An 18,273-nucleotide genomic window follows, 5' to 3' on the forward strand; every position below is an offset into this window, starting at 1 on the left:
GGACACCAGTACAAATGCCTGTCCCCTCAAATAGTGGCCTATTTAAGGGTATAGGGGGTGATTTCGGACACAGCCTAGGAGTTCTAAACCAATTAAATGTTGGGGGTCTTGGAAGTATAAGACAAAACAAGCATTTAAAAAAAAAAAGGCAAAAACAACAAAAAATCAAGATGTTTCATTTTTAAGTGTGATTTCTAGACCTGGGAAAGTCATGTAAATTCTTCTTAAACCAACTCCGTAGGCATTTTATAATGAATACAGCATTTGTCTAGTTGTACCAAGCTATATTTTATCAGGTAGAATGAAATAAAATATTTTATCAGATAGAAATTGTGAGTAAAAAAATATTATTAGAAATATTTATTCTTAAATCATTAAAAACTGAAAATATCATGGGGCTTTTGAGTCAAAAAAAAAAGTTGAGAACCACGGCTATAGATCTTAAACAACTGTTCTTGCAAGTTATAGTTGCTAATATCGTATAAATCTGAAGTATCATGTCTTGAGTCTGAAATATAAGACGATATAAGTGACTCTAGATGTGTTTGTATTTCTTAACTTTAGGAAGGATAAACTACGTCCAGATTAAAAACAGAAAGAGAATGTGAAATTAAATATTTAGACTTGGAGGGCGCGTGATGAGAGATGATCTACAGAGATGATAAAATGAAAGTGTTGATCTTTATCTGGATGGACTGGTCTTAATTACAGAACTGCTTGATGGCAAAGATATCCAAACATCTTTGACATGTTGAACCATGCTAGAAAGAAATGCAGGTGGTTTTCACTCCATTTGTTCAGTAATTTTTAATTTAAACAATGAGGAATATATGTAATTTGCCATATTAGACATACAGTATATACTGCATTTATTGAATTTGTGTTTTCATAGTTAGGCTAAGTGTCTTTTGTGTTTTTGTCAGAAATAACGTGTCACACATCAGTTTGCATCCATTCATGTCCTCGATATGAGCACAATCCAGAGATGAGTCCTCCAGAGATTTTTAATATAGCAGGATGTTCCGTCATTATACGCTGTGTCATCTCTGATTGTTTGCAACCTTGTGAATGCTGTCCTCTTCTTTGGATAGTCTTTGGCGAATAGCTTTACCTCATCTCCCTGTGGTCAAAGATAAACATTTGGTGTAGCTTGGTGTGTAAAAGCATGGAAAAGGTGGAAATGGATGAAGTCTGTGGCGGGATGTTCAGCTCTTGCGTAATCAAGTCGCTGCAGTCTGGTCTTTTTCCAGTCATACATTTTTTTTTATTTTTTTTTTTCTCCAATAAAAATGATCCAGTCCAAAGGCGATTTACAAATAATTAAATATGAATTGATATTTGCATATATACACCATAACATTGCATTTGCAGTCAACAGTTTTTGTACACTGGTGATGCTAATGTTCTGTAAATCCATTCACGTCGTGGCTTAACTCCTCAGGGCTGATTTCCTCTCTCTGTCTTTGCTCTGCAATGGAAGAAAGCAATCCATTAGTAAAGAAAAATGTCAGGTCAAAAACTTTTTGTTCTTATTGTTAAATTAATATATATTTTATATTTATATTTAAATATTTATTTTTTAGGAGATATATATATATATATATATATATATATATATCGTTTAGGTCAAAAATTTGTGAACACTTAATATTCATTTTCAGTTTTTCAGTTGTTGACTCTTGAGGGTTCATGTCATCATTCTCCCTGTGGGCTGGTGGTTTGGCATTAACGCGCCTGCTGTTTTTCTCCTATCACCTTTCCGTTTGCGGTAGCACGCGCACACACACCTGGCTCACATTTCCCAGTTTGCTTTGCTTAGAACAGGAGCAGATGGAATGCCATCGTTCCTGCGGCCCCCATCTGATGTAGGCGGAGTTTCTAGTCAAAACACTCAACCTTAACTGATGAAGTCAGACAGAATCCCATTTGAAAATAACCCTGACCCTCAACGTTTTCCTTTCTTTCTTCCTTTTTTTTTTTTTTTTCTCGCTCCCATTTTTTTTTTTTTTTTTTTCACCAGCCCCTCCTTCAGTTCAGTGCCACTTTAAAGTCACCAGCGCTCTGGCTCCAGGGATCACTTACGGCCAAACTAATAGGATTTTGCCTACATTTGCTTTTCATATCCTGTCTAACACGCCGTAAAGAAATTATTATTGCTGGAGCTTACGTCCAAATGCCCAGATTGATCGTTCGCTCCCCTTGGTCTGAAGTCCTTTATAAACACATTATTTCCAAGTACTTTGAGGCAGGAAACAAATCACGGCAAATTCTCAAATATCTTTATATCAATATATTGGTGCTCACCTCTCTCTTTTTTTTTTTTTTTTTACCTTCAAGTGTCTACGGGGCTCTTAACACAAATATTTGGTTTCACCTTAGGTTGACGGGCAACGTTGACAGCTTGCTAAAGATCACAATGAGATGGTGTGTGTGCATGCATGTGTTTAGACGTGTAATTCTAGCCTCTCGGTGGTGACAGGACCAGGTAGATTATTAAAACCAGTCTTCTGTTTGAGCTAATCCCAATATATGAGTTTTGCGCCCTTTGAATGCACCATTTACACGCTTTTGATTGTTTTTATAGTGTTCGGGAGTATTTGCACAGACCTTTTTGCTGCTGCCCACAAGCGAAAACACTAGTTTCCCTTCGTTTATGGTTATGAAGCGTACCGCCCCACCTGTGGTAAAGGATGACCCAATTCCAGCCCAACTTTAATTCATGTGGCTTCACTTTCCAGAAGGTATTGAAGTATTCACATTTGGCGGTTTTATAAGATCCCACTTTTGGCCAAATCTTTCAGGATTCATTCGAATAAAATGGCAGTTTACGGAGGAAAAAATGTTGGCTCTTTAGTGTGCGCTGCTAATACTTCTAATAATTTCATATTGTGTCAAATGTTCGGGCTCCCGTTAGAGTGAAGGACTCTAAACTCTTCCATATGCTCGTAATGAGAGAAGTCTTGATAATTATCCAGAAAATATTACCCATGTTACTTCTTATTGGGCTACCATCTCAGCAGATGCCATAACTGTGAGGAAGCTGTCCCATCTGCCCCAAAAAAGTCATTTTCTGAGTAGTAGAACAGTCTGGTTATGCAATCTATCCAAACCTACATCCTCACCTGCGACAAACCAAATATCCGCCACTGAAGACTAGTGTGGTTTAGACAAACAGGCTAGATGTATTATCAAAACAGCTCAAAAATGGTAAATTTCTGGTACAGCCCTGTGCATGGAGTGATGTTTAAAATACTAGTTACTGCGTGAGTGAGTGTGTGCATGTGCAAATATTGAGATGCAGCCCAAGATGAAAATAAATGCAGATAAAAATGCCAGATGAATCAAAATCTGGAAAATGTTTAGGGTAAAATCTATCATTTTTATATAGACACAAATCTGTTTGAGTCTTGAACGTCTTAGCAGGCAAAAGTAGCAGTTTTCTGCCGTACGACTGTCTGCGTTTGATTTAAAAGTCCGTTTCACCCGTCCGCTGGAGAATCTCGACGCAGCTGTCTGTTCTGTGTCAGCTTACAGACGCCTAACTTTGGCGAAAACCCGAACATTTGAATTCAGTTATACCTCTACGTCTTTCCCCTGGTGTGTGTGTGTGTGTTCCTTATTTCGTCTTTCTCTTTCTTTAGAAACAATAAAGCCATGCGTCTTGGCTGAGTGATACTTTCACGGCGTAATGAGCACTAAGTAGGGGTAAAAGAGACGAGTGCGGTTTTGGAGCACACAAACCCACTTCTGAAAGTGCACTACAAAGGCAAGGCCCAGTCTGTTTCAAATATCTGCCTGCCACTGGAATCCCGAAGACATGGGCGTATTTCTCGATTGGACTTATAAAGATCTATCATTTCGTTTTGTACGGATTAAGGTTACTGCCTGAAATGGGAGTGTTGGCCTTTGGCCTGTTGTTGTTCATAACCGTGTGGTTTCTATGGGATTTTCAACAACAGTTTAACCACAAACAGTTTAGCAAGTAAAAGGACCAGCTATGTTGTGTACATTTGTGTCAGTCACTTTATATACTGTGTGGTTTGTACAATATCAAACATTTAAGAATTAGATGCGGATACTTAAAGATGCTCATTGAGTTGCTAATTTGTGGTTTACTGATTTCTAGAGAGCAACAGTGGCCAATGTCCAATATATTTCCAGTATTTATTTAGCCAATTTAGCTGTCTGACTACATGAATTGGACACACAGGCTTGTTTATTTAAGTTGATACTTTAGTAAAACTGAGATATTTTGTTGCAGAAAATGATCAAATAGCAGCTGATTTAAATCAGTTTTGGCTAATATAAATTGGTTCATCAGAACTGCTAATCAGTTTTTAGGGATTCACGGGCACTTTCTTCTTCACGTTTTTAAAGTGTTTTTCTTACTGCAAGATAAATCCATCTAAATCTTCACATTTTAATGATAGAATTAACGTGCAAAGACCGCTGTGTTCCTTTCAGAAATCTGTGAAAATCCTTCTTCGAAAGATTTATGAAGGTTCAAGCAGGTTGCGTGTCGTGCTTGACAAGGATATTAATTGGGCAATGAGGAAGAGACTAAGAACAACACAGGATGTTTGAGTGAAACTCTGAGGTTGGTGCACGGCTACTTGGGGGAAAATACCCCACAGCAGATGTTCCCTAGATTCTCATGGACTGATATATAGATCACGGACCATTTACATTTGCATATTTATGCCTCCCATTTGCTCATTTGTCATAAATGGCCCAAACTAGGTTCGTTGTAATTCACCCGTGCGGTGCCGAGTATCCACTGCGGAATCGATTGCTGCTATTGTTGCTATTCTTTTATTGTTTATTTCCTTCACTACAGACTTTACTTTAAAAGATCCAGAAAAAGAAAATTTAGCTCAATGGCTTCTGGAAGCACTTCAGGTTTTGGAGGATTAAACACACGTTGCGGTGGTGAGATACCCTGACCAAAAATGCTCTTGTGTCATGGCGGAGTGTAATTGTCTTGAGCGTGTGTTATATTTCAACTTCTGACAGTTCTTCGCCATGCAAGTTTAAATTACAGTTTTCCCCCTGTTTTTGGTTTGGTGTCATTGTATTCCTCACAGCCAGAGCGTGATTTACGGTTTTATTTTTAATGTGCTGCGGTGCTGGCTCCACGGGCCAAGGTCAGTGCAGTCACGCTCGCCGGGGAAAGAGATGGATGATGTGTTTGTATATTACCTGACAGTCTCTTTGTTGATTGGATATTTTCCGTTGGGGTACATTTAATCCGATCTTTCACTGCATCTGTCTATGAGGTCATGGTAGCAGCGCACTCTGTAACAGAGATATCGCCCTTGATGGAAAAGGACAAGTGGATGAAGTCATAACTCAGCTTCAGAGTGCCGAGGACGGTTTTCAGTGTCAAAACGTTATCTTGGGGAGGCTGGAATTACGACGCAGATTCGCTAAAAGACGTAGTTGGCTGTTGTAGGAACGTTCATGACAGACTGTTTAAAACCACTAGTTGCTCATGCTTTGGAAAACATGTACCAAATTATACCTTATCAGCTTTCTGTAGTCTTAAGTTTTTGCAGTGCCAGCTCTAGAAGTAAGGAGTATGGTTTGTGTATTTTAACTGCTTTGTTGTGGTTAAAAGTTAGATTCACAAAAATACTTTGTAGAAAGGAAACAAACCCTTGCAACTACTTGTTTGAAAGGTAGCCTAAAAAGCGTTTTTGTTGGGCTGTCAAAAGTTTATTTAAGTTGGTACTCTTGTTAGTTAAACAGCCTCTATTCTCTAACATTGGACATTAAAGATTATCTCAACTGTATCCTGACTAACCTTGCCTTGAGTCATTGCCCTCGGTGACCTTACTAGCAGAGAATAAATCAGACCCACTCGTCCCTCCCTGAGGTTCAGCTGTATTTCACACCACTGTCAGTATTTCTTCAGCTTGTTTGTGGACTTGAACAAGTCCAGATCATTGCACAACCTTAACGGAGAACACCTGCATGCGTCTTACTCACCAGTTTCCTCTGGTTGCTGAGGCAAAACGTGCAGATCTGTTTGGGCTGCGAGTTCTCCGAGTCCCGGCTGGGTGAGCCGTGGTGGTGGTAGTAGTTTGAGGTTGAGGGCCCTCCGCTGTGGCACGGTTGGCCGTCCCCGCAAGCTTCACCCACCAGGAGAACGTTTCCCAGGTGAGATATGTAACTGGATGCCAACCGTAAGGTCTCGATCTTTGACAGCTTCCGGTCGGCGGGCTCTGTGGGAATGAGAGTCCTCAATGCGGTGAAGGCAGTATTGACGCTGTTGGTGCGGTCCCGCTCCCGTGCGTTGGCTGCGTTGCGTTGACGGCCCTCTGGCAACGGACCAATTATGTTGGTGGAATTGGGTGGCGTCGGAATCAGTCGTCCGCCACCACTTACTCCAGGTTTTCTCTTTCTTCCGACTTTAACCTCGTAACCAGAGGCATCCAAGCGAAATGAGCGGTCATCTGAGCCCGAGCTCTCGCTGCCGTTTTCATCGTCCTCCGACATCATTGAGATCTCCGAGTACAGGTAACGGCTGGGAGCCGGTCGCACCATCGCGAAAGACATTGTCAGCAGGTGCTGAAACTTCCAAACCTCTCCACGCTAATCTTGAACGTTTCTTGCAAGACTCTAGAGTTCGTAATGCATGAGGCTCTCAGATTTGGAACCAATCCTGCACTTGTTTGCTCTCCGAATAGTCCTCTGGTACAGTTACGCTCTGGTATTACATTGCTCTGCCTCTACAGACCCTTTGAATTGAGTTTTCTTTACAGTCAGACTTGGAGAATTGATCCTGAAGGGTTGAATTTGCTGTTTGTACTCACTCACATCCCATCAGCGCTTCTCTACATGAGCTGAAATCAGCGTCTTGCTTCCTCAAACACACATGCACACTCCTTCTCCGGCGCTCTGTCCCTGTGCAGTGCTGGCTCTCCCCCCTGAACAGAGACCCACGTGTGGTTTCACTGAGTGTTTCAGTATGGTTGTGCTTTATAGGTTGTGGGAGTGTCTGGTATGATTCCTCCCTCTCTCTCTCCCTCTCTCTCGCTCTCTCTCCCTCTGTCCATCCTTCTCTTTTACTGCTTATGCAAATATCCCAGCTGGCGGCTCAGGCAGGGAGCAAAGTGGTTCTATACAGCTATCAACATCAGTTTTTTTAAACTCCCAGTTAATAATGGCCTTTCTTTTTTTTTCCTGCTTGCTAGTTTTAGTGGTTTGAAATCATTCTTCCTTGCTTTCATTCTCTTTTGCTTACTTATCTCACACTTTCTTTCTTTCTTACTTGCTCTCTTGTTCTTTCTGCCTTGGTTCCTTGCTTCTTTCTGAGATCCAGTTTCATTTTTCTTTTTTCCTTCCTTTGTTTTTATTTGCTTTCTTCCTTTAAATAGTTCCTAGTTGATTTCTTGCTCTTTTTGTTTCTTCTTTTCTTCCTTCATTCCTTTTTTCTGTCTTGCCTTCTTATTTGCTTGCTAGCTTTCCTTTGACACCTTCTATCTTTATATCGCTTCTTTCTTCCACACTTCATTTACAGTTATACTGCATCCTAGAGGGACTCTCACACTCCAGGGCTTCCCACTGGAGATCTATAAAGTGTGGGTCATTCTTTTACCCATTCTTCCTCCTCCCCTTGAACTCTATAGCCATCAACTTACCTCAGTGGTGGTTTTACAGGGACCGGTGTGTCAGAGTAGGACCTTATCAGGGCCAGTCTTTTGCGGTGAGTGTGCACTCCTATGGTTTTTCTTTCCGCTCTGAGTCAGCAACTGTCCAGTAGCTTGATGGACCATGTTGTCCATGAAAATGAGTTGGTTGTCTCAAACTTTAACACATTGTCATTTTGTCTGGCTGGACTGGTTTAGTCACGGGAGGGAAATAGCAACATAACATCATCCAGCGGGGCCATAACTCAGATTGTAGCACCTGTTCCTCTCCCAGACATTACCAGCAATCAGTTTATGATAAAATGAAGATAAGCCCTCTGAGAAATGGATTTTAGTCATGTTGTTTTTGAGGAAAGGATATATTGGACGATAATGTTGAGGAAAGTTATATGACCTTGCTTTTTGTTTGAAAAAGTCAAATGTTCCATCATGATTTTGTTACTTTATAGCCAGTAGTCATTAAAAAATTTCCCAAAATATTATTGAAATGTTCAAATATTGACTTGATTTTACTATCCATGGGTTTCATTGAAGGACAGTCACACAAGAACACCATGCTAGTTCTCCCAGAACAGAAAATAAAGCGTATGGGTTAGACAAGTTGTGTTCATATAGGGAAACGCAGGTCGTTTCTCATCCTAATGTGAATAAAAGAGGCACAAGGTAAAAAATGAAATGCATTTCTGTGCAACGCAACCCTTTGATGGATTTTAAGGGCACTCCTTGATGTCATTATAATTTCAACTCCTATTTACCCTCTGGAAAATATGAAGATATGAATGGCGGCTTGTCATTTTCCCCCCCTTCATTTTCTCTAGATTTCATATTTTTGACATTAGCTCAAGACTAGTCTGGCGGTGTAATGATGTGGCTTTCGTACCATTTCTCTGCAAATGACGGCTTGAGATGGAGATGATGAAAAAGCCGTTTTGAGGACGTGGTAAATCCATATTAATGCCGTCTCGTGTTTAGTCTCTTTGAACCGCAGCCTCATTAATAAGCGATGCGAGTTAAAGGCCAGACAGGATATCTGATTTCCGGCGTTTGCTCGTGGTCAAAACCACAAGAGAGGCGGATCCTCTCAAACGCTCGTTTCTGTACTTTTAGGTCTCATTTTTGGGACATTTTAATGCGTTATTTATTATGAATAGTAGTGATACCTACATTTCAAGCTAGACTATACACTCTTTTCCTTTTTAAGCAGAATTTATTCCCCGAACGGCCATTTGAAACCCATCGTCATGAAGAACAGGAACGTAACACTTAACACCTGAAACTTGCTTTCTCTTTAAATTTAAGATGGGAAAACGTTCCCAGTCTGTAGGGGCATGGAGTCTTTGTGTTTCATGTTTTCATTAATGAAAACGGTTTTGTTAATGGCTGCTGCGAGTGAAGAGATTTATATTCCTTTGAGTGGGAGAGCACTCTTTAATTTTATTCTTGTAAAAGAGAATTTTGACCTGGTTTAACTAGCAGCAGTAAATCACTAGTTGAGTTTTTAACACGATTGTATTGAAATAATGTTTTCCGCATGTCGAAACATGTACGATTATCCTGTTCCGAATAGACTTTTCCTCTTCTTTTTTAGGGCAATTGGAATAAAACCTTTTTAAGATGTTTTTTCCTTTCTTGAAACCAATTTTGAAGTAGAATGGCTTTACCAGTCACTAGTCAGACGTATTCTCTCCCCAGACTGAAAAGTATCAGTTGCACGTCTGCAAAGATTGTGTCTTCGTTAAGAGGTGAGCAAGCGCTTCACTATGAAAGCGTCACCGTTTTGGAGTCTCAGATACTGTGCTTGTGCTTGCTTCTGATGCAAGCGAATCATTGTTTTTAATCAGTTCGTTTCGTTCAAAGCATTTGCATGCTATTTATAAATTGCTTCTAAGAAATTTGTTTAGAAGTCAAACTGTGAAGTGAGTGATATATTGGAAATATAACACAATACAACTATATGAAAATGAAGTGGTAGTTCATGGAGGCACTTGTGAATGTTTATGAATGGTGAGTCGACTCAGTAAATTGTTTTATCATTGAAATCAACCATCTAAATGATTAGCTATATTCCTCAGGTGCTAATATTGTAAAGCGGTGCCAATATAATCATATTGCGATACTGCCAATCTTTTTAAAGACACGTTTTTGCTTTGCACCTGATGTTTTTAGGCTTGTATTTAGCAGGAAAAAGTTCATTTGTCATTGTTTGCAATAGAGAAAGATGCTCATTGCATGAAATATTAATGTATTTTAGTGTCACAACCGCAATGACATAGCGATATTTCTTTCCAGACCCCAACTGCGACCTTTCAGTCATTAAAGGAAAACCTCACCATGGCAGTCCGTATATCCCGGGACGAGTCATTACAGGAACCGGGTCATAACGTGACGACATTCATTAGGGTCGAGCGAGACCACAGCAGAGATGGAATGTCTCGCTACCTCATAAAGATCGACCTCTGGGGTAACGAATGACAACGCTCGTTATCTCGCCGTCACGCGGGGCCCGGCATGCTTTAAGACGAGGAACGGCATCCCATCTGACTGCCATTAGCTCCCACTGACCTCCTCTGGCGCTCTGCGACATCTAATCCAGCCCCCCGTCTGGAGGAAAAACGCTTTCTGGGCTCCGCTCCTCTCAGGCCGCAGAGTTTTTGGTGTTTGGTTAAACACCCAAGGTGCACCAAACTGCGATGGGCCGCTCGGATCTGTAAGCTTGTGGGCGGATTTGTCTGGACGGGTTCACGTCCTGGAAAAGAGCCCCTGTATCACTTTCAGACCAGCACAGGCCGCTTAATCTAAGCCAGACGTGATCCGGCTCACGAAACTGCTGAGGTCACCGCGGCAATAACTTCAGTTAATTTATTCAAAAGAGAAGGCGGGGTTATGTGAAGGGGAAAAAAACTAAAAGCAATTAGACCAGACGAGGCCTTTGTAGTAATGTCGAAATTGCTCTTATTGTGACTTTTCCGTTGTTAAAGCGCTCCTGCCCTGTTCTTTTTTATGACGTGTTTTCTCTCGGGTACATTTACAGTGCGTAAAGCATATAAACAGGCCGAAACTACAGAGACTCTGAGTTTGTTTCTTCCATTGTAATATGAAGGCCGGAAGACCTAATTGAGAGCAGTCCATCCACATGTGCATTTTATACACGTCCACCGACTCAAAGTTTCTGGACTAAGCTATATTTGTCAAGACCTGCTGTATTTTGCTTTTAACCAGATTTGTGACCAGTCAAGTGGCAAGAGTAAAATCAATGTGAATTGACTTTGTAGCCCATCTTAATTCTGTGTTTTGACCTATTTCTGAGTAAAAAAAAGAAACTGATTGGGTGGTTGAAAGTGGGCGTCATGTAGCAGTCCGAACTTTTACAGATTTTGGGACCAAAAGGAGCCCCTAACTCTTTCTCTGTACAGTGCACTAATGAATTTTTACACGTTTTTAGTTCATTTTTCATTTTGAATGAGTGTTTGTACTTCATCAGTTGTTCCACATCATTTTCTGTTTTTATTTTCGAGGGTGCTTGCTTTTATTGACGATTTAATATGCTCTTTTTACAACTCAAAATGAAGTGAGCAGCAAATGTGAAAAGTGCTGCATTTTGGAGAGCTCTTTGGGCCTCGCTCACTTTCTCATATTCCTTACGCAGGACGCTTGGGTTTGGGTATTATTCCATGATCATTTTCCAATTTTGATTTTTCCAGCGAGCTGTTAGCGGTGGATGTTAGCGGCATCCTAATGGCCTGCACGCAGCTGCCACTCACCCACATTCACGCGCACAGGGATGCGGTGCGCTAACACGTCTGCACGCATTCCTGCTGCAGACGCATGGCCCTGTTTGGATGGACCTCATGGAAAGTGTGGAGGTGGCAGCGTTCCACTGCGGAGTTTGAGTTTACTGGGATTATAAATGATCCCATTAGAGGGAAATGCAAACCTGCATTTGTGGGGAGGAGACGCAGGCTGCTCCGTCTGCAAATGGCTTGTCGCTCAGTGGCCCGTGCCGAGCGGGTAAGCCGTGGAACCGCTTCCATAAATCCCGATCTTAAGCAGTTCTCCTTCCCGATGCCGTGCCTGCCCATCGAGAATGAGTGTCTCACTGCGTTTAACGCCCTCCATCAAGTCAACACTGCCACTGGAAAATATTCAGTGCCAGCATGAATTCATAAATCAAGTTACTTAATGCATCTTAAACGCATTATTGAATTTGAAATGGCCACTTTTTCAATTTCAAGCTAGATTTTCTAAATTGCCCCTGGAGAACTTTACAGATTAATTGATGTTATAAATGCACCAGTTTTGAGAGGGGAGAGCAAAGCAAACAGCAGAAATTTTCAGGTGTTTCACCACAGAGGCCCTGCCGATTTGCAAAGGAGAGTCAAAAATGTACATAACAGACATAAAATGCTCTTTTTACAACATTTCTGTTTATTGGATTCCCCTGAGCAGAATAGTGTTTGGCCACGATTCAAATCCGAGTCTCCCATGTGCTCACCAAACTCTTTACATCTTTATATCTCTAAGTGTGTTGCAATAATGTAAAGGAAGTCAAATAAAATGATACCAATCTCTGACAACTTTGTGTATTGATTATGGACCAATCAAAGTTTAATTTAAGTATGGATTTACATTTATATTTATGCAGTTGGCAGATGATAATCAATCATTTGGTAATCAAACAGATGATCTTTCCATTGCAATGGTCATGCTCTGCTGTTTGAGCTGCTACAGGAAGGCTTTAAATTAAAGGGGACTTATTATGCCCCTTTTACAAGATGTAATATAAGTCTCTGGTGTCTCCAGAATGTGTCTGTGAAGTTTCAGCTTAAAATACCCCACAGATCATTTATTATAGCTTGTCAAATTTGCCCCTATTTGGGTGTGAGCAAAAACACGCCATTTTGTGTGTCCCTTTAAATGCAAATGAGCTGCTGCTCCCTGCCCCCTTTCTAAAAGAAGGCGGAGCTTTAACAGCCCGTGCTTCAGTTGCCCAACAACAAGAAAGCTGGAGAATCTCACGTAGCCAATATGAGGATTGTCAATAACGGTGTTCAGCCTTACATTGTTCAAATCGGAGTCGACACTGATGGAGAGACTCCGGAAGAAGTTACAACTTTTTGAATGAAACTGGACGTTTCTGAATGGTTAGTGGATAAATTTATGTAGTTGCTGTGATGTTAATCTTTTGTGCAAATTCAGCGTTGAATTGACCCTCGTTTGTAAAGCATTCTGGCGTAAAATGACGCCATGGGAGCAACGCTCTACTACAACAACTTCCTCTTCTCTAAAGCAGCCCTGGGGGATTTCCAATAAAAAATAAAATAAATCCACTGCTCTCGTCTCCTCTGAGGCTGGAACTCTAAATAGTGTTTTGTGCTTGTCTGTGCAGCCAACGACAGAACAGTTAGCATGCTTTGCCTGAACTTTTGCCATGGCGTTAGAACTGGTACACCGTTGTCTCTTGCGAAAACAAAATGGCGGCACCGTGGGTGGAAACGTGCAGATTAAGGGCCGGTAATATTATAATATGATCCCCTTCCTACGTCACAAGAGGAGTGAAATCTGAGCAGCTCTTTTTTTTGCCAAAACAAAGTTACTGGGTTGTCCTTTTTCTCCTTTTCTGGGTTGGAAGATGCACCGGGGACCTGATTATAGCACTTAAACACGGAAAAAGTCTGATTTTCATGATATGTCCCCTTTAAAGGTATTGCAACCTGTTAATGCTGCTGTCTGTCTTTTTTATATTTTTGTCACCAGTTGCATGAATTTGGAGCAGGACTATTTGTTGTTTTTGACTCCCAATAGCAGAAAATGGTTTGAAACGGTCATTATTGTTGCAGTTTGGTGTCACTAATGATGCAGAAATTACACATTTCATCTGTTATCATCAGTGGTGATCATGCAATACTTTAGTGCCACGTTAAAAACAAATTTGCAATTTCTGCTTTCAGGAATGAAATCGTAAAGTTTGAGAATTATCTCATAGAAAGCCATACTTTTTCTTTTGAGGTTTTTCTGAATCTTCTCCTTGTTTTTCAGGATTGTGTCAGTCAGTGTTGGTGGTCTGTCAGTCTCTTAGTAAAAACAAGGGTCTCGTCATCCCTCCGGACTTTCACTGCCATCCATCTGACAAACGTGATTTTGGTGGGAGACGTACAGGTGCTATATCACCCGAGATCGGCCTGGTCAACCAGACACATCCATAAACGTCTGAAATATCAAACACACTTTCCTAATAGACCCTCTCTGCTTGTACAGGGACCAGGGACTCCGACCGCAAACCCTGCAGTCGATACGCCACATCCGTAACCCTCCTTCAGCTGTTTAAGGCATTATCAGAGTCTGGATCTGATATATATGTTTTTAATAAACGTCCCTTTTAACGTGTTGATTCACTCTGGCTGTTTACTTTCACTAGCCATCATGAGAAAACCTTGCTGCCACCGTATCAGTCATTTCGGAGTCATCGCTGCACTGTAAATGTGCTGTTTGTTTGGTATCCGTCGACAGGAACATCTTTAGATGTCGACGTGAAGTTTTGACTTTCGCCGTGTCGGCCGATCTGAGCGTCTCCGTAGATGAGTTCCATGAAAGAGAAGTGGTTTGCGAAATAAAGCAGATGGGCTCGTCTGGATCTGTCTGCTCGTGGGCGGCCAAGTGTGCTGCAACAGACGTCCAGTGGAGTCTGACCGCAGCGCATTCGTTATTACAAAACCTGCTGTGGGGGACAGTTGTGGTGCGCAAAGAGACTAAGAGTGACAGTTTACTTATTCATTAATTGATTCATTCAGTTTATTTGTTTACTTATTCTATTTATATGTATTTTTATTTTTTGCATTTATTCATTCATTATATTTACTTTTATTTTTTTATCCGTTTATTTTATTTACTTTATTTAATTAGTCATTTACTTAACTCTTATCTGTTGACGTTTTTATTTATTAATGTATTTATTTAAAGGGGTGGTTCAGTGTTTTTTTTCTAGGCTTGACTGTGTTTATGGAGCACAGTTTAACATGTCTTAATGCTTTGTTTTTTTGAAAACGCTGTATTTTCATATATTTTACCTTTATTCTTGACCTCTGTTTCCACTGTCATATGAACTGCTCGTTTGACTTTCTGATTCTATGATACCACTCCCTCCGAAATACGCAATGGGCTCAGATTGGTTAGCTGGCCCAGTGTATTGTGATTCGCTGAACCGTCCGGAAACGCCACGCCCCTTACCATTCGTTGTTACGCGCTTAGGTGGAAATGTAAATAATGGCGTCTATATTGCTGTATCAAATTGAGCCCAAATCAGACCCAGATGAAGAGGGTCAAGCAGAACCTCTGCAATCGCGGCTTTTAAAGGACGTTTATGAATGGTATTTCATTTTGTATTTGTGTCAAAGTGTTTAGATATGCTGTCACTGCTGTTTGTTAGCTTTCAATATACAGTTTTATCCTGATTAAAGCTTTACTGTAGCTGAATACATGACTGAGTAGTAGCATTTTTGTAAGGGTAGCATTTAATTTATAGCATGAACAACTGTTTGTCTATGAATTAGCAACAGAACTATACATTTAAAAGACATGTACAAACAATAAAGCGTACTTACAGTTTGAAGCCAATAAACAGCAGCTTCTGCTTTTAAAGTGGGAACTGTTCCATCTTTCAGTAAAAGCCTTTGTGCAAATCCAGCATTGAACTCGTGTAGATTCTGGAAGCTGTGTTCAGCGCCGCATCCAGTGTAGAAAATATCACAGATTATAATGGGTTCTATTAATCTTTTGACGCGTCGCTCGCGTCCGGTGCACACAACTCTTCCGCTTCCATTATGCTGCACCACATGGCCTCGCCCACTTCGTTGCGTCTTCCCGGGGGCGTGTTTTGCAGGGTTTATGATGTCACCAATCCGGGAAGAAGCTCGTTGTAGTCCAAAGCGGTCGTTTTTGTAGGCATTAAACTGCCATAACTTTAAAAGACAATATCTCCATTTGCATTGAACTTTCAGTGCTGTAACTTTGCAAATACTGTTTATGCTCAAACAGCAACATTACACACTAACTAAAGTTAAAAAAGTGAAATTGCATTGAACCACCCCTTTAAATTATTAAATTATTCATTTATTTTATTTAATGTTTTTTTTTTTTTTATGTACTTTTTATTCATTCATTTACTTTATTATTTTGTCCATTTATATATTGATTTTGTTCTTTTATTCAGTCATTTATTTATTCGTTCATTGTTTCACTTGTTTATTTCTTCATGCATTCTTTTATTTATCCAATTTATTTACTTATTCTTTTATTCATTCATTTACTTTCATTTCTGTTGATTTATTTTATTTACATATTCTTTTATTCATTATTTATTTACTTATCTTTTTAATCATTCATTAACTTTTGTTTAAAAAAATCATTTACTTACTCTTTTATTAATGCTTTATTTTCTATTTATTTATGTACATACACTTTTATTTATTCAATTATTTATTATAACCTAGGACTAAAACATGGTCGATAACTTGAGATTTTCTGCCAGCCAGACTGGCCCCAAACAGTTGCATGAAAGATGAGCTGCAGATGTTTTAGGGCACATAGTGTGACATAGTATTGCGATTGAAAGCAGACTCCTTTTTTTTTTTTTTAAACTCTTTTCGAGAATACGTATATATTTTTTCCCTCGCACTTCCAGGATTCGGTCAGGCAGCCGAGCGGGAATGCTTCACTTCCAGGCATTCGGTTCCCGCTCCAAAAACAACTTCCATTCAGTGCTCCCAAATGACAGCACGCTGGTGGGATGGTTTGCGCTCTGGCTTTGAGCGAAGGAGAAATGCGGAAAGAAGAGTAGAGGAGAAGAAAAATGAATGAGTTGCTGTAGCTGCGACTCTGCACCTTCATCAAGCGGCTCGGTCTTCTGCCACGATGGATTACGGCTCATCCTGACTCACACACGCAAGCCTGACCTGAATCACTCTTACTGACACTGGGAGGATGCAACTTTCTCCCATGAGCCCATTCTGCTCGACTTCAAACACCAATCCGAGTGTAGGCCTGACTGACTTTGGCAGCACGACCGATCGGTGACGTAGCATTCTCAGCAAGCGTATAATTTCCATTCTGCGGAAAGACGCCGTGTCCCTTGTCATTATTCCTGTGTGTTTTTCTCCTGTTAGAGATCGGCGATTTCTGTTTTGTGTCAGCAGGCAATTCTCTGCGGCTTGGAGCCGTCTGCTGGAAATGGGCATTGAACACTTCGATGCATTTGGTAGCAATGAGCTGTCTGCTCTTTCCTTCTGTCTAGACAGCTTCAGGTTGAGAAAAGTGACTTTTCTTTTTCTTTTCTTTTTTTTTTTTTTTTTTTCATTTGAGCAGAAGTAGCGGTGGGTTCCCTCATGATGTAATGACCTGTCAGAAAGACCAACAGGATATTTTGGGAACCTGTTAGGGATGCAGTGGTAAAATTTAGAAGACATTAGACACGATTTGGAGAAAAAATCTATATATATCTCTATCAATATAACGCACGTCGTTCCAGGGAACCCCCTATCTACATCATACTATAGCTGTGACTGAATTAAAAGAAGATAGAAACGCTTTGATTGATTAAACATGAATATAATAAACAGACGACTACTACAATACATGGTTTATCTGTGTTCTTCAAGCCGCCTTATATTTATAAAGCAACACTAATCAAAATGCTATTTCAAACACTCGACTGATGTTATGAAGTGAGTTTGGAGTAAAAACACATTAATAAATGTTATTTTGTTGGTCAAGAGGTTTATAAACGCTTCTCATGTTTGGAACGTTTGACACGTGTTGCTTTTTCATATGCGATGCTTTCAGATGGAGCGTCATTTACTACTGATCACAAAGCCGTTCTTCACTAACATGCTGTGTACATACTTATATAATTAAAAATCGCTTTGTTCATTTGGTTGACCCAAGTATGATTCTCTTTTGTGCCACTTTTTTTTGATCCCCTTCCCTTTTTTTCCCCCCACCATATCCTGTGTTTTTACTATTCCTATCAACAAAAAAGTATCAGGAACTCTTCAGCCTCAGCCTCATTTCCATTCATTCCACTGCACATTTATGCACTATCACACCATCTTAGACCACACGGATCTGTTTTGCTAAGTCTTGGAAAATACACCATCACTTTTGAGAAGGTTCTAAAACGGCATATCTGTTCTGGTTTACCCCTGCATGAGGTAAACTCCAGACTCGTTTAAATACACATTCTCCTTTATTTAAACAAACAGTACTTGCGGAATCATTTTGAATACTGTTTGTTTTGCCATATTATTTCGATCTCTTGATTTGACCTCATTACTAGAGATGAAGTCACAACTTTTGTAAATTCCATGCTGCAATTCCAAGGATGTTCCCGCAGCCAAGGAATTCCGCCACCGTGAGGCAAAGGTCAACGGTGTTGAGGAGCGGAAAATGTGAGCGATACTCCTGAAAGACAGACCTGCGGATTTTCCTTCAGCTTTTCTGACAGCACCACCAACTTTATTTTTACCCACAGCTCTGGCCGAGCAGATTGCGGATATCACAGAGAGAACTGACTCTTTTACTCTGTTATTATTGGGGTTTTTGAGGACTCCCGACCTGTTTTGATGGATGA

At 40.4% G+C, this 18,273-nt stretch overlaps 2 protein-coding genes across 2 annotated transcripts in view; one reads left to right on the forward strand and one right to left on the reverse strand.

The window, feature by feature from the left end:
- bop1 (BOP1 ribosomal biogenesis factor) overlaps positions 1 to 18,273 on the forward strand; it is a 78,587-nt gene that overhangs the window by 29,572 nt on the left and 30,742 nt on the right. The gene's annotated exons all lie outside the window — the stretch shown is intronic.
- scxa (scleraxis bHLH transcription factor a) lies at positions 793 to 8,194 on the reverse strand. Its single transcript, XM_051873751.1, has 2 exons — positions 5,989 to 8,194; positions 793 to 1,468 (listed from the first exon to the last, which is right to left on the reverse strand). Exons 1-2 carry the CDS (start codon positions 6,556 to 6,558, stop codon positions 1,430 to 1,432), a joined length of 609 nt encoding a protein of 202 aa, XP_051729711.1. The 5' UTR covers positions 6,559 to 8,194; the 3' UTR covers positions 793 to 1,429.

The sequence above is a fragment of the Ctenopharyngodon idella genome, chromosome 19, assembly GCF_019924925.1.
Source record: "Ctenopharyngodon idella isolate HZGC_01 chromosome 19, HZGC01, whole genome shotgun sequence".
Classification (NCBI taxonomy): domain Eukaryota; kingdom Metazoa; phylum Chordata; class Actinopteri; order Cypriniformes; family Xenocyprididae; genus Ctenopharyngodon; species Ctenopharyngodon idella.

Bases quoted from the DNA above. Each gene is read 5' to 3' on its own strand.
- scxa (XM_051873751.1), bottom strand. From the start codon at position 6,558: ATGTCTTTCGCGATGGTGCGACCGGCTCCCAGCCGTTACCTGTACTCG. The intron at 1,469-5,988 runs GTGAGTAAGACG...CTTCCATTGCAG, and splicing joins TCAGCAACCAGAGGAAACTG to AGCAAAGACAGAGAGAGGAA.